The sequence below is a fragment of the Vipera berus genome, assembly GCF_964194415.1.
Source record: "Vipera berus genome assembly, chromosome: 14".
Classification (NCBI taxonomy): Eukaryota; Metazoa; Chordata; class Lepidosauria; order Squamata; family Viperidae; genus Vipera; species Vipera berus.
In genome coordinates, this window is record NC_138217.1 from 8,337,854 (window position 1) to 8,352,990 (window position 15,137).

Genomic DNA, 15,137 nt, shown 5'->3' on the forward strand with positions numbered 1-15,137 from the left:
GGCGGTGAACAGGGCAATGTTAAAAAGACAGAATACAAAAATTAAAAAAGATTAAACAAGTGTCCAGGACTCTTAAATAAATTAAAACGTATTTAAAAGTGATAAAAACCCAACCCCCTCCCATCAGGCCAGGCCAGCTTGTTCAAAGAGATACGTCTTTAGATCACGCCGGAAGGAGCGAAGGTCGGGCGCCATCCAACCTTCGATCTTCCCCAAGTCTCATTCGTTACACCGAAGCAGGCTTTCAGCTATTCCCGGGATATAATTTTGGGCCAGGAAAGATCCCAGCTGGTCCGTCAACCAGCTCATTTTGTAAAATCGGATCCTCGCAGATGACAAAGACACCCACCCACAAGGGCTTCGACCAAGAACAAACAATTAAGAGCCACAAGTTATAAACCTTGTGGGAATTGTGCTATTGGGTTGATCGCAAGGACTAATTAAGGACAGTACCCTCAGCGTTGAGAAGCTTCCTGTCTTTGTAGAGATCTGTCAAGAAGAGGCTGTTCACCAGGGTTGATTTGCCCAGACCAGATTCTCCTAAAAGAACAAAAATCAAGCAATTAAAAAAAAAATCTTGGAATGGGTCTTGAACCTTCAGAAATGGCACAGCAGAACTAACTAACTAACTTTCTGTACCCGATTTCCTTATTTAGAACATTCTGTCCTTGGAGAGCTACAATATTTCAGTCTAATTTTTAATCTCCATTCTCAGCCCTTGCAGAAAAAAATGGTATTATGTGGATAAAGGAGGATTTGGTGTATTCTAGGCCAGGGGTCCCCAACCCCTGGGCCGTGGACCAGTACCGGACCGCGGCATGCCAGCAACCGGTCCGCAGAAACAAGCAAAGTCCCATCCACGGGATGCAGGCAGCAAGCAAAACCACGCACCCCCTCCGGTCCATGGAAAAACCTCTCTCCATGGAGTCGGTCCCTGGTGCCCAAAAGGTTAGGGGCCGCTGTTGTAGGCAAATGCACTCTTCCCTCCCCCCCCAAAGAAAGGTAAAATACAATCAACATCATCAGAATCAAGGCCAACCACTCAAAATTGCCAGCAGATGTAGGCATTTATCCATCTCTGAATTTCTATTATAGAGGAAGTGAAAAAAAAGAGGAATCAAACAAGTCCCAGATACAAAAAAATAATAAAAATAACTGATTTACCCATGTAAAGGGAAAACATTAAAAGCAGTATTCAACAACTCCCAATGCATTTCTGGCAAAAGATGGCCCATAAATTTACCAAGCATTAATTTTGTAAAAATAAAAATTGCATTTGTGCAAGTGCGTGTGTGTGTGTGTGTGTGTGTCTTTAGTCTGGAAGCATGCAAATATTTTCTTGGGATTTAAAGTTTATCCTGATGAAAATCTGTTTATGCTTGAATTAAACTTGGCCTCGGAGGGAGGGAGGGAGGGAGGGAGGGAGGAAGGAAGGAAGGAAGGAAGGAAGGAAGGAAGGAAGGACAATGAGCAAGGGAGGGACAAAAGAGACAGAGAAAGAGGATGGATAGATGGATGGAAGGAAGCATGGAAAAAAGGAAGGACAAGGAGCAAGGGAGGTATGAAAGAGGCAGAGAAAGAGGAAGGAAGGAAGGAAGGAAGGAAGGAAGGAAGGAAGGAAGGAAGGAAGGAAGGAAGGAAGGAAGGAAGGACAATGAGCAAGGGAGGGACAAAAGAGACAGAGAAAGGATGGATGGAAGGAAGCATGGAAAGAAGGAAGGACAATGAGCGAGGGAGGGATGAAAGAGACAGAGAAAGAGGAAGGATGGATGGATGGAAGGAAGGAAGGAAGCATGGAAAGAAAGAAATTAAAAAGCATCCATCCTTTTGATTCATCCACCCCTGGATGTCCAGTTGGTCCAACTCTAGCAAGGATGAGGTTTAATATGCCAGACCTTGGGTGACCATTCCTTTTGATGACCTTGCAAGACGGACTAAGCCCAACTGCTTAGTACATCCCAGAACTGTTATACTCGGAAGCTGAAAAGCCATCGGGCAGAACCACACCCGTACTTAAAACAGAAGGTCCCGAGTCTGGGTGATGCTCACCTGCCACCATGAGGGTGAAATCAAAGCCCTTCTTCACCGATTTCCGATGGACCTGGTTGGGCAAAGTGGCAAAGCCCACGTACTGCTTCTCGTGGTCCTGAGAAGGGGAGATAAGCAGCCATGGATCAGACTGGAGATAGAGGACAGAAGGAGAGAAGAAGCAGATTTCTGATTGGCACAACAATCACATCAGCTCTTGGCTAATCCCAAGTAAAGTCGGGAGCTGTCGGGTTAGATGGGGTCTTGTAGGCCAGGGGTCCCCAACCTTTTGGGCATCACCAGGGACCCCCGGTTCCGTGGAGAGAGGTTTTTCCGCCGACCGGAGGGGGCGTGGTTTTGTGTGCTGCCTGCATCCCGCGGATGGGGCTTTGCTTGTTTGTGCGGACCGGCTGCTGGCATGCCGCGGCCCGGTACCGGTCCACGGACTGGGGGTTGGGTACCCGTTATAGGAGATGCAATCCACTGCCAAGAAGTTCTCCGTTCATGGATAGAGAATGGAGGCTGGAATAGAGGGGCTGGTCATAATCCTGCCTCTCCATTGGATAACAGCTGCGTGAAGAGACCAAGGCAGACCCTTCAGATTAAATGTCATAGGGAGAGGAAACTAGTACTGGAGAGATATCACTGGCCAGTGGCACCAGAGTAGTAGTAGTAGTAGTAGTAGTAATAATAATAATAATAATAATAATAATAATAATAATAATAGTAGTAGTAGTAGTAGTAGTAGTAGTAGTAGTAATAGTAATAATAGAAAGACTGCGGCAAAGTCAAGCAAGGGTGGTACCAATAGTAATAGTCGCCTTGGGTGCAATCCCAAAACAACTGGAGCACCCCTTGAACACCATCATTGGCATTGACAAATTCGCCCTTAGTCAATTGCAAAAGGCGGCCTTACTAGGAACTGCTTCCATCCTGCGACGAGATCTGTAATACCATCAAACATCCACCTCTGCCTATCCCAGGTCCTTGGTAAGGACTGGATAGGTAGATAAAAATGCCAAATCCAGTCTGAACATCTGGCTGACTGTGCGATGATCATTAATAATAATAACAACAACAACAATAATAAAGTTGGAAGGGATCTTGGAGGTCATCTAGTCCAACCCCTTGCTCAAGCAGGAAACCCTATACCATTTCAGACCAATGGCTGTCCAATCTCTTCTTAAAGACTTCCAGTATTGGAGCATTCACCGCTTCTGGAGGCAGGTTGTTCCACTGGTTAATTGTTCTGTCAAGAAATTTCTCCTTAGTTCTAGGTTGCTTCTCTCCTTGATTAGTTTCCATCCGTTGCTTCTTGTCCTGCCTTTGGGCGCTTTGGAGAATAGCTTGACTCCCTCCTTTGGGGCAGCCCCTGAGGACCCAGATTGTTGGGGGCAATTAAGCTGACTTTGTAATAATGCCGCTTGGGGTGTGTGTGTGTGAAAGCCCTAACAAGCAGGCATATACATAGAATGAAGGCTACTGCTAAGCTTGTAAGCCGCCCTGAGTCTTCGGAGAAGGGCGGGATATAAATGGAATTAAAATAAAATAAATAAATAAATATTGGAACACTGCTATCATGTCCCCCTTTAACCTTCTCTTCATTAAGGTCTGTTCAGTTATTAATTTGTACCCTGCCTTTATTATTTTTACCAATAACTCAAGGCAGTGAACATATCGAATACACTTCCTTCCTCCAAGATCCCTTCGAGCAATGTTATTCTGCAATTCTGCAGTTGCTCTACAGAGGTTTCATAACTTCTCAAAAAGTTATTTAAGGGTCTGCTAATCTACTGGGCAAGAACCAAGAACAAATTTGCCAGAACGGCTTCATTTTGTTAATTGCCCCTTGTCCTGCAACTGCTTCAGTGCAGGCCAGGAATATATAAAAAAGAATTCCATCTTTCTTTTCTCTAGCAAAAGTTGCTGAGTTTCTGCTTGCAATGTCCTTTTCTGTGTTTGCTGAAAAGGAAGTTGAGTTTGGGGCTGATGACCCCCCGTTCACACAACACACTCAAGTCTTAAACCCCGGCTTCCAAAATCTTCACAGCTGGGTTTACACAACGCAAAGCAAAACTGGAAAAAAGCCTCATTGCAGCTTAGGACAACGTGCAAATCTAGGTCACGGTGCTCATTCCAAAATGCAATCTTTTTGTGATTAGAAAGACATGGCATGGCTCAATTTCCTTGTTCTCAAAAAAAAAAAAGAGCAAAAAGTAGAAAGATTATTTCCAGCAGAGCCAGAAAAGCCCGCTCAATGGAAGAACAGAGTTTGCATACCATTGTAATATAATCAGCTTTTTCGGATACATTTTGCCTTCTGAAGTCAAGGCTGGTGGTACACAGCGGCCTCCCCAGCAAATCAACAGATTTTATTTTATTTTTTTAAAATGTCAGCATGGACATTGCCAGTCTGGGGCCCCTTTAGTATGTCCAATTCCCATCGACCAAAAAGAATAGAATAGAATTACAGGATAATTCTGCCAATCTACCTGCACAAACCTGACGCTCACCTTAATTTTCTTTCAGACAAATTAGGTTGAGGGCTGGAAAGATCTTCCTAAATCGTCATCTCAAAAGGCAACTTCAAACATCCTCGTGTGTAATTTTTGTTTCTCCCCCTTCTCTGCTAACACCGTCCCAATCAGAGCAGCCCCAGAAAGCCACCGATGGATGCAAGCCGCCAAAATATCTTGACCCATCACCGCCTCTGGAGATTTGCCCCTCCAACTCTAACCCTCAGCAACTTTTTTGTCCAAATGAAGGAGAACATTCATGGTTCAGGGTTGAAATGAGGGGGGTCCTTGGTGCTCTCTTGAGCTTGTGGGTTTTCTTGTAGACCTTTCATGACCCAAACTAGGTCATATCATCGGCTCTAGTCTACCTGTCTATCAGTGCTAGCACTGATGTTACCTAGTTGGGTAATCAAACGTTGGCAAGAAAACCACCAAGCTCAGAGAGTACTAAGGGCCCTGCTGTCCTCCTCCTCACCATTCCACAAACCCCACTCCCTTCTAGCATTGATGACGTTACCTAGTTGGCTAATGAAACGTCGGCAAGAAAACCCCCACCCTCAGAGAGCACCAAGGACCCTTCCTTTTGACCCTTCCATTTTCTTCCCTTGCACTTCAGAAGCGTCTTGGGGTTGGGGGGTGGGGGAATGATACATCTCCTGGGACCCCCTCCTCTGTAAGCCTCTTCCCCTCCCTCTTCCCACCCACCCACCCCTCTCCAGATATCCTGGTACCTTCAGCTTGGCAGAAGGGCTGCGCTGAGTTTGAGTGCGCGGCAAAAGCAGCTTTTCCACCAACTGCTCTTGCAGAATGATGGAGTCCATCGGAAGCAACTGTGCAGAAGCACCCCCCTCCCCGGGGGGAGCACCAAGCATCAAACTATAAATGGATAAGCACTGGGCAGAACAGCCCCATTCGGGAGTTCTCCTCCAGTTGTGACTAACTGTATCTGGCAGGCACCAGTCCGCCCACCCACACGTACACACACACACACACACACACACACACAGCAGACACTAACACCAGCCAGCAGGCTAGAATTTCCTGTCCAACTCTTGCAGGCTTACTCAGAGGGAGGGGAAGGCGGGGCAGGGGTGGGCGTGTGAACACAAAGGAGAACATCCACTGCAGCTAATAGAAGCTTCCTGAGCGACAGCACTGGCATCCTGATCATGGCAGTAGAGCCTAGGAGTTATAACAAAGGCTTTGGAGTAGGAATTGAGGTCAAATGTCCGGCACTACTCCTCACATACTTTTTGAGATAGAGAGAGAGAGAGAGAGAGAGAGAGAGAGAGAGAGAGAGAGAGAGAGAGAGAGAGAGAGAGAGAGAGAGAGAGAGAGAGAAGAGAGAGAAGATAGATAGACAGACAGACAGATAGATAGATAGATAAGCTAGATTAGGTAGGTGTAGATAGATAGATAGGGATGGATAGAAAGATAGATAAATAGAGCTATATAAGATAGGTAGATGTAGATAGGGATAGATAGATAGATAGATAGATAGATAGATAGATAGATAGATAGATAGATAGATAGATAGATATAGATGAATAGACAGATAGACAGATAAATAGATTAGATAGATTAGATAGTCAATGGGGAAGCCAGATTCACTTAACAACCATGTTACTAACTTAACTGCATGGTCCATTTAATAGCTGTGGCCAGAAAGGTCCTAAAATGGGGCAAAACTCACTTTAACAACGGTCTCACTTAGCAACAGACATTTTGAGCTCAATTGTGGCCATAGGTTGAGGACTACTTGCGTGCTAATAGTCAACCTACTAAGAAACCTAGAGAGGTGGGCGAGTCCTGGTCTCTTGAGTTGGGCAGTGACTCAAGGCTAGCTCCTTGCTTCATCCCTCCTCCTCCTCATTTTAACGCCCAGCTGCGGTGAAGATTATTTTGGAGAAAACACACATAGGTCCTCCTCCTGCGCGGGCACAAAACTCAACCAGGCGGTTCAGCCAAAGAGGCGTCCTTGCATTTTGCTGCAGTAAACTTGACTTGCAACACAAGTTACCCCTTATTTCAACCACTTCCCAGTTCTGTTTCCTTTCGCCCAAGTCAACTATTGCGCAATAAGGAGGCTCCTTTGCCCAAGAACTTTGCTAGAAATCTACTTATATATAAGATTAATCTTTTTTTATTTTTTTATTTTTTTTGCCTTTTGGTACTGTCCATGGGGTTTTCATGGCAAAGATACTGGAGTGGGTTGCCATTTCCTTCTCCAGTGGATCACGTTTTGTCAGAACTCTCTGCTATGACCTCTCCGTCTTGGGTGGCCCTGCACGGCATAGCTCATAGCTTCATTGAATTACGCAAGCCCCTTCGCCACGACAAGGCAGTAATCCATGAAGGGGTCGGTCCTAGAGGAGATCAACTCAGACTGCTCTTTAGAAGGCCAGATCCTGAAGCTAAAACTCAAATACTTTGGCCACCTCATGAGAAGGAAGGACTCACTGGAGAAGAGCCTAATGCTGGGAAAGGTTGAGGGTAAGAGAAGAAGGGGACGACAGAGAATGAGGTGGCTGGATGGAGTCACTGAAGCAGTAGGCGTGAGCTTAAATGGACTCCAGAAGATAGTAGAGGACAGGAAGGCCTGGAGGAACGTGGTCCATGGGGTCGCAATGGGTCGGACACGACTTCGCAACTAACAACAACAAAGATTAATCTTGCTCAAACATGTCACAAGCAGAGGGGGAATACAAGAAAAATCAGCAGGGGAATAGTGTGCCAATGACTTCGCAGCTGGCACACGGTAAATTTAAATCTCCGGGGTTTAATTTAACCTCTTTGAAAAAAAAGATTTTGCTTTGAGCCAGATCGCTGTCTTGTAATAAATTATAAATTCTCTTCCATGGCTGCAAAGCTCAGCTAGACCACCAGAGGGATGTCAAAGACTATAGTACAGACAATTATCATATAGTCTCAGTTGCAAATCCTGGCCTATCTTCCAACATTTAAGGAATGAAAGAGGATCCCATCAGGTCTCAATGGCAGTGTTTTTCAGGCAGGCTGGGGAATTCTGGGAATTGAAGTCCAAACGTAAAGTTACTAAGACTGAGAAATATTGCTCTCAGTGATCTCGACATGTTCTCTCCAGGGAGATCAACCCTAACGGCTCTTTAGAAGGCCAAATCCTGAAGCTAAAACTCAAATACTTTGACCACCTAATGAGAAGGAAGGACTCACTGGAGAAGAGCCTCATGCTGGGAAAGGTTGAGGGCAAGAGAAGAACGGGACGACAGAGAATGAGGTGGCTGGATGGAGTTACTGAAGCAGGAGGCGTGAGCTTAAATGGACTCCAGAAGATGGTAGAGGACAGGAAGGCCTGGAGGAACGTTGTCCATGGGGTCGTAATGGGTCGGCCACGACTTCGCAGCTAACAACAATATATGTGTGTGTGTGTGTGTCTGTGTGTCTGTGTGTAAAGGTAAAGGTTCCCCCGCACATGCGTGCTAGTCGTTTCCGACTCTAGGGGCCGGTGCTCATCTCCGTTTCAAAGGCAAAGAGCCAGCGCTTGTCCGAGGACGTCTCCGTGGTCATGTGGCCGGCATGACTAGACGCCAGAGGCGCACGGAGCGCTGTTACCTTCCCACCGTAGTGGTCCCTATTTTTCTACTTGCATTTTTTTTACGTGCTTTCGAACTGCTAGGTTGGCAGAAGCTGGGACGAGTAACAGGCGCTCACTCTGTTACGCGGCACTCGGGATTCGACCCGCCAAACTGCCGACCTTCTGATCGACAAGCTCAGCGTCCCAACCCACTGAGCCACCGCGTCCCTTATAATATATATAATTTATGTTTGTGTTCTGTGCCTGTCGTTTTTCTTTCTCCATTACTAAATATAAATAATCATAAAGGAGAAAACCAGAACTACTTCTTCTGGCACCCAAAGCTTTCCCTCGGCCTTGATGAAGACCAATCAGGGCTCAAAATCTGACGTTTCCCAGCCAGCCAATCAAAGTAACTAAGCGGGATAAAAGAATAAACAGAGGCAAAAAAACAGATGTAAAACATGGGTCCAACTTTTGATGCAAAAAGAAAAAAAAAAGGACAATCCTGGCTGGAAATGCCCTCCCTATCACAATCACCCCTTTGTCCAGAGTAAAATCAAAGGAAAAGCGATGTCCCCATTTGACTCACTGGGTGGGAAAAACACTCATTTATAAATGGCAAATCTTTTCACCCCAGAGAGCTGCCCATCAATTAAAGTTGGCGGAAAACCAATTTTATTTGAACTCCGTGGTGCAAGAAAGGGACACGACAGAATAGAGGAATAGGTGCTGTGCCCAGAAAGTCAAAAAATACATTAAAAAAACACTCTAAAATCAGTGTTTCTTAATCCTGGCAATTTTAAGATGTATGGACGTCAACTCCCAGAATCCCCCAGCCAGCATGCTTTAACACAGGCGGACTTCAACTCCCAGAATCTCCCAGCCAGCATGCTTTAACACAGGTGGACCTCAACTCCCAGAATCCCCTAGCCAGCATGCTTTAACACAGGTGGACTTCAACTCCCAGAATCCCCCAGCCAGCATGCTTTAACACAGGTGGACTTCAACTCCCAGAATCCCCTAGCCAGCATGCTTTAACACAGGTGGACTTCAACTCCCAGAATCCCCTAGCCAGCATGTTTTAAGATATATGGATTTCAATTCCCAGAATTCTCCAGCCAGCGTGTTTTAAGACAAGGAAACAGTCAGTCATGCTGACCAGAGAATTCTGGGAGTTAAGTACATCCATGTTAAATCATGCTGGCTAGGGAATTTTGGGAGTTGAAGTCCACACATCTTAAAGCTGCCAAGGTTGGGGAAAAAACATCCTAAATCCTACCGTTAGGTTATCAAGACATAATGCCTGCATTCAAATACAATCAAAACAAATCCTATGGTAGCTTAAGGAAAATAACCAGGTTACAATGGCTGGATTCACACAACACACCGAATAAAGAATAAGAGAATAAAACAGATTGGTAACTTCCATTGAGATAATGCTGGAGGTCAACATTTTGTTAACAGAATAACAGAGTCGGAAGGGACCTTGGAGGTCTTCTAGTCTGACCCCCTACTTAAGCAGGAAACCTTATACTAGCATTTCAGACAAATGGCTGTCCAGCCTCTTCTTAAAAACGTGCAGAAATGTGTGCCTATACCATTTTCAACTAGCTAGGATGTTTGAGGGAACTCAGCCCGATCAGGATGTTTCTCTCGCAGGCCAACCAAATAATTGAAGCTCACTGGCTCATTTCTTAAGTTTTCTCCCTCTATTTCTCCTGAAGGAATGAGCAGAAGGCAAAGAACAAAGCCGGTTTTCTAAATTCCAGCGCTAACCTTGTTTAAACGTAAGGTAATAAAGGTAACCAGCCAGGTGGAAAACAATTTAAACCGAACAAAAAGCAAAGGGCCTGGCAAGTTTTGCTTTATAGCTTCTCGGGCTATGTAAACCTAGGGCAGGTCACGCTGGCTTCAAAAGCAAGGCCACCGTTTTATTATTTCGAGGACCTTTCCCTGTATTGTTTTTTTATAAGTGTCCTTCAACAGTGGCTATACTTTTCTCATTGTTTTCACAGGAAAAGAAAAGAAGGAAAGATATAAATACTGCTATTTGGATGTTCTATTAAAAGAGCAATATCCCAAAGGCACAAAATTCCAAAGGGGGGGGGGAATTGAACATTTCAAGGGCTTCCAGAAGAATGGCATGCACAGGCTTGTGTGTGTGCGTGTGCGTGTGCATGTGCGCGTGCACACGCGCGTGCACACACACACACACACACACACAGACAGAAATCATCAGGGGGTTGGACTAGAAGACCTCCAAGGTCTCTTCCAACTTGGTTATTCTATATTCTTTCCTATATTCGCTATCCCCCTATGATAGTAACTGGCATGTTTTTAAAAAAATGGAAATTTGTGCTACTTTTCCCCCCAACCTGCTCTCCTCATTCTACCTAAAGACATCATTAAAAATTCTGTGCCTTACAATAAAATAAACATATTTTTTTAAAAAAAAAAAAACCAGGCAGAATAAACGCCCATCGTTGGCGAACGAGAAAGCGAGGAAGATTTACTTGGATTCAGCCAAGTGGAATGATTTCAGGAAATTCGTTTTGCCAACAATTGAAGGACTGAGTCATTGACGCTGGAAAATACACCTGTTTTCCTGACCCTCCCAGCCCAGAGGTGGGGGAAAAAAATAGCTTTGGTCCTCATGTACAAAATTGTGATACAGGAAAACTCCCTTGCAAAAAAAATAAATAAAAAATAAATGAAGTTTCTGCTCCAAATTAAAAGCCAGGGAAGGAGATGCAGCCAACAGCTTCTGAGAGAGACAAGTCTCTGGATCAGGAACCCGTTCACTGCTTTGCGGACATATATTAAAACACCGAGGTGGGGAAAGAGTGTCACCTGAGAAAATTTGCTGGGCTAGGTTTCTAGATCTCATGATAGTGGAAGGCACACTAGGTAAGGAGATCTAGCAGCTTCTGGGGGGTGGGTGGGGGGGTCTGAGAAGGTTGCCCATTCTTGCATAATAGAACTTCCAATGCTTTTCTTTTTTGTCACCCAAAACAAAGTGAATGCAGTTTTTGGCTCAGCTTGCAGGAGGAGGAGGAGGAGGAGGAGGAGGAGGAGGAGGAGGAGGAGGAGGAGGAGGAGGAGGAGGAGGTTTGCAGAACACCAACCCTTGAATGACACTGGGTATCACATCCTCACAACCCCATGTAGAACTCTTTTATGCAATGCCATTTTCTTTTTCACTCTCATTTCACACAGTTATGATCCTTTGTTACTACATTTCTCCTCTGGCAGCCTGTGAAAAACACACTTCTATCAGCGGCTGCTTCCCCATCTCTTTTGCCAACTCCCCGAAGTTGACAGCCGGATGGTTCACCACACCCCGAACTCACAAACTCCCTTCTGTACATCGGCCGGGTGTGAAGAATCCTCCATAGCCGATGCCAAAGGATTAAAAAAAAACACACACACACGCACGCGTTGTTCTCCAAGCCTATCCAAAGTTCTTGCAGTACGTTGACCCTTTTGCTCATTTGGGGCCAAGGAAAAGAAAAATACAGGACATGGAAAAGCTCACAAGGTCTACCCATTACGCTGATTTTCCGTAAACTGGCTTCACGAGGTCGGTTGAGTTCAAAGCAGCCTCATTTAAAGTATGAATTGTAACCAGTTCATCGTGCCTGGCTAATTACCGGTCTGTGGAACTGGGCTACAGCATCTCAGAACAAGGAAAAAAAAGAAAGGAAAGGAAAGGAAAGGAAAGGAAAGGAGAGGAGAGGAGAGGAGAGGGGAGGAGAGGGGAGGGGAGGGGAGGGGAGGAGAGGAGAGGAGAGGAGAGGAGAGGAAAGGAAAGGAAAGGGACAGCAAGGAAGGAAGGAGAGAAAGAGAGGAAAGAAAGAAAAAAGAAAGGAAAGGGAGAAAGAGAGAGGAAAGAAAAAGAAAGGAAGAAAGAAAGAAAGAAAGAAAGAAAGAAAGAAAGAAAGAAAGAAAGAAAGAAAGAAAGAAAGAAAGAAAGAAAGAAACACTAAACCATTTTGAAGCCTCAACTATGACTACGAAGGAGGTTGAAGACCTCCAAGGTCCCTTCCAACCCCATTATTCTATGTTCTAAGCCAGGGGGTCTTCAAACTTGGCCCTTTTAAGACTTGAGGACTTCAACTCCCAGAATTCCTCAACCAAGCATGCACGCCTGGCTGAAGAATTCTGGGAGTTGAAGTCCACAAGTCATCAAAGGGCCAAATTTGAAGACCCCCTGATCTAAAGACACATAAAAGGGCAGAAGCCCCTCGCTTATTTCATGGGCTCTGAGAAATGCAGAATTCCTGCTGGATTGAGATGGAAAAACAAATTCAATTCTGCCTCTGCATCGCCTCGCCTTGAACCCTGTGAGGAGAAAACGCTTCTCAACTTGGGAGCCGGGGAGAAGAAACTCTGAAAACACCCAGAATTTTGTGGGAAAGGTGTTAAAAGTTTTGTTTGACTGCAATAACAGAGTTGGCTTTTGACAAGCGAGGCGTTAACCCAAGTCCACCTTGGCAAGCTCAACACACACATACACACACCACACACACACCCGTCTTACTATATTCTTTGGCACTGGAACAGTGATTCCCGGGCTGGGCTGTCAATGAAGGCATTCAGAGAGGAGGAGGAGGAGGAGGAGGAGGAGGAGGAGGAGGAGGAGGAGGAGGAGGAGGAGGAGGAGGAGGAGGAGGAGGAGAGGAAGGAGAAGGAGAAGGAGAAGGAGAAGGAGAAGGAGAAGAAGGAGAAGAAGAAGAAGAAGAAGAAGAAGAAGAAGAAGAAGAAGAAGAAGAAGATGATGATGATGATGATACTATATGCCAATGTTTCTCAATCTTGGCTGCTTGAAGATGCGCGGACCTCAACTGCTGGCTGGGGCATTTTGGGAGTTGAAGCCCACACATCTTTAATTGTCAAAACTGAGAAATAAGGGGAGGAGAAGGAGGAGGAGGAGGAGGAGGAGGAGGAGGAGGAGGAGGAGGAGGAAGGTCTGTGAGGTCCTTGGTGCTCTCTGAGCTTGGTTGTTCTGCTGAAGATGTTTCATTATCCAACTAGGTAACATCATCAGTCCTAGAAGGGAACGGGATTTGTGGAAAGGAGGAGGAGGAGGACTGTGGGGTCCTTGGTACTCTCTGAGTTTGGTTGTTTTCTTGCAGACATTTTATTACCTAAACTAAGTAACCTCGTCGGTACTAGAAGGGAGTGGGGTTTACAGAGGAGAGGACAAGGACTATGGAGTCCATGGTGCTCTCTGAGCTTGGTTGTTTTTCTTGCAGACGTTCCATGACCCAACGAGGAAACATCAACAGAGCTTGGAAGGAAGGGGGGGGGTTAAATCTCTCCTTTTATGTACAAACAGCTTGCCTGCAGACAGCAAACCTGGCAAGACACAAAGAGGAGCATCTACAGCAGTGTTTTTCCACCCTTGGCAACTTTTAAGATGCGGAGTCTTCAACTCCCAGAATTCCCAGCCAACGCTGGCTGGGGGATTCTGGGAGCTGAAGTTTCAGAGGTCGAAAAACACATTCTGGTCCTCCTGAATGTAGAGACATAACTCGGTTTCACGGTGAATTTGCAGCCATCTCCCAGTACTGGCTGGCACCAGGCAAGAATGTACCAGCGGGCTTGCGGTTCCCCAAACAGGAGAGCTTTGTGTGAGGCGACAACAAAAGCTGGCCTTGAAAGAACACAGCCCCACAACTTCGAGACACCCGACTGTCTTTCCCCAAGAGCCCAAACATCGCGGAGCAAAGAAATGGAGATCCGTTCCTACTCAGCTTTTGAGCAGCTTTTATGCAGAACAGCTGCACCCTGGGACAGAAAGCCTTGGCAGTGTGAAAGCGTCATCAAAAATTGTGCAGAGAGGTTTCCTTCCTCTTACAAACAAAACAAAACATGGCAGTCCTTCTTTTGCGAGTCCGGCATTTTATATTCTTTAAAAGAGGGAGGCAGGGAAAAAAAAAAGAAAGCAGATCCTAAAGCAAGGGTCCCCAACCCCCGGTCCGTGGACTGGTACCGGGCCGCGGCATGCCAGCAACCGGTCCGCACAAACAAGCAAACCTTCATCCGCGGGATGCAGACAGCACGCAAAACCACGCACCCTCCGGTCCGCGGAAAAACCTCTCTCCACAGAACCGGTGATCCCTGGTGATGCCCAAAAGGTTGGGGACCTCTGTCCTAAGGCACCCCACCTTCCTAATTCTACACCTTAGAAATATTTTTTCCGCCAGCTGCACATGATGTTCGGTTTCTCTGTGCTTGAAATATGAGGGAGAAGTGGTTAGCAATAGCAGCAGCACTTATAGACCGCTTCACAGTGCTTTACAGCCCTCTCCAAGCGGTTTACAGAGTCAGTCTCTTGCCCCCAACCATCTGGGTCCTCATTTTACTGACCTCGGAAGGATGGAAGGCTGAGTCGACTTTGAGCCGGTCAGGATCGAACTCCTGGCGGTGAGCGGTGAGTTAGCCTGCAATACTGCACTCTAACCACTGCGCCACCAGAGCTTGTGAAAACACACACACACACACACAGGCACAGTGCCCCAAAGTAACTTTTTGCAAAGCTTGGTGCCTTTCCCCCAAAATGGAAGATGCGCTTCCTACCACCTGGAGATGCGAAACAGACAAAAACTGTAGTGTAGACCATAGAATTGGTTTCAGCCAAAAATAAGAAATGAACATGGAGTTATAGCTTACTTATCACCAAAAAAGATGAAGCCCGCCTCTTATCCCCACTCGCTTCTGATCTGTTTTATGCTCGCGCAAACATTTATACAGGACAAGACGGTGCATCGCACAAAGCTACAGAAGTAAGATCAGCCTCATGGTCCTATCCGTTGCAATTCCTTGAGCGGCAAAGAGTTCCTTCATTCCTAAAAAAAAAAAAAAATCCTTGAGCCCTGCAGTCCACCCTAGAAAGGCTTAGACACTCTAAAAAGGCAAGATCACGAAACACTTTTTCTGGACGACGACAAGAACAACGACAACAACAAAAAAAAAACAAGAACAAGAAGGAAAAATCTCATTTTTTTTAAAAAAAAAGGACTTCCATTTTTTCA

At 45.8% G+C, this 15,137-nt stretch overlaps 1 protein-coding gene across 4 annotated transcripts in view; it reads right to left on the reverse strand.

The window, feature by feature from the left end:
* SEPTIN5 (septin 5) overlaps positions 1-15,137 on the reverse strand; it is a 41,041-nt gene that overhangs the window by 15,432 nt on the left and 10,472 nt on the right. For 2 of the 4 annotated variants that reach the window (XM_081339040.1, XM_081339039.1), the window contains exons 1-3: positions 5,276-5,605; positions 2,050-2,146; positions 454-540 (exon numbers count right to left, since the gene is read on the reverse strand). In XM_081339040.1, coding sequence (XP_081195166.1) covers positions 454-540; positions 2,050-2,146; positions 5,276-5,416 — 325 coding nt within the window. In that variant the 5' untranslated portion in view covers positions 5,417-5,605. Of the gene's footprint in view, positions 1-453; positions 541-2,049; positions 2,180-5,275; positions 5,607-15,137 lie in introns of those variants that run through there. The other 2 variants (XM_081339042.1, XM_081339041.1) reach the window with 2 other exon arrangements.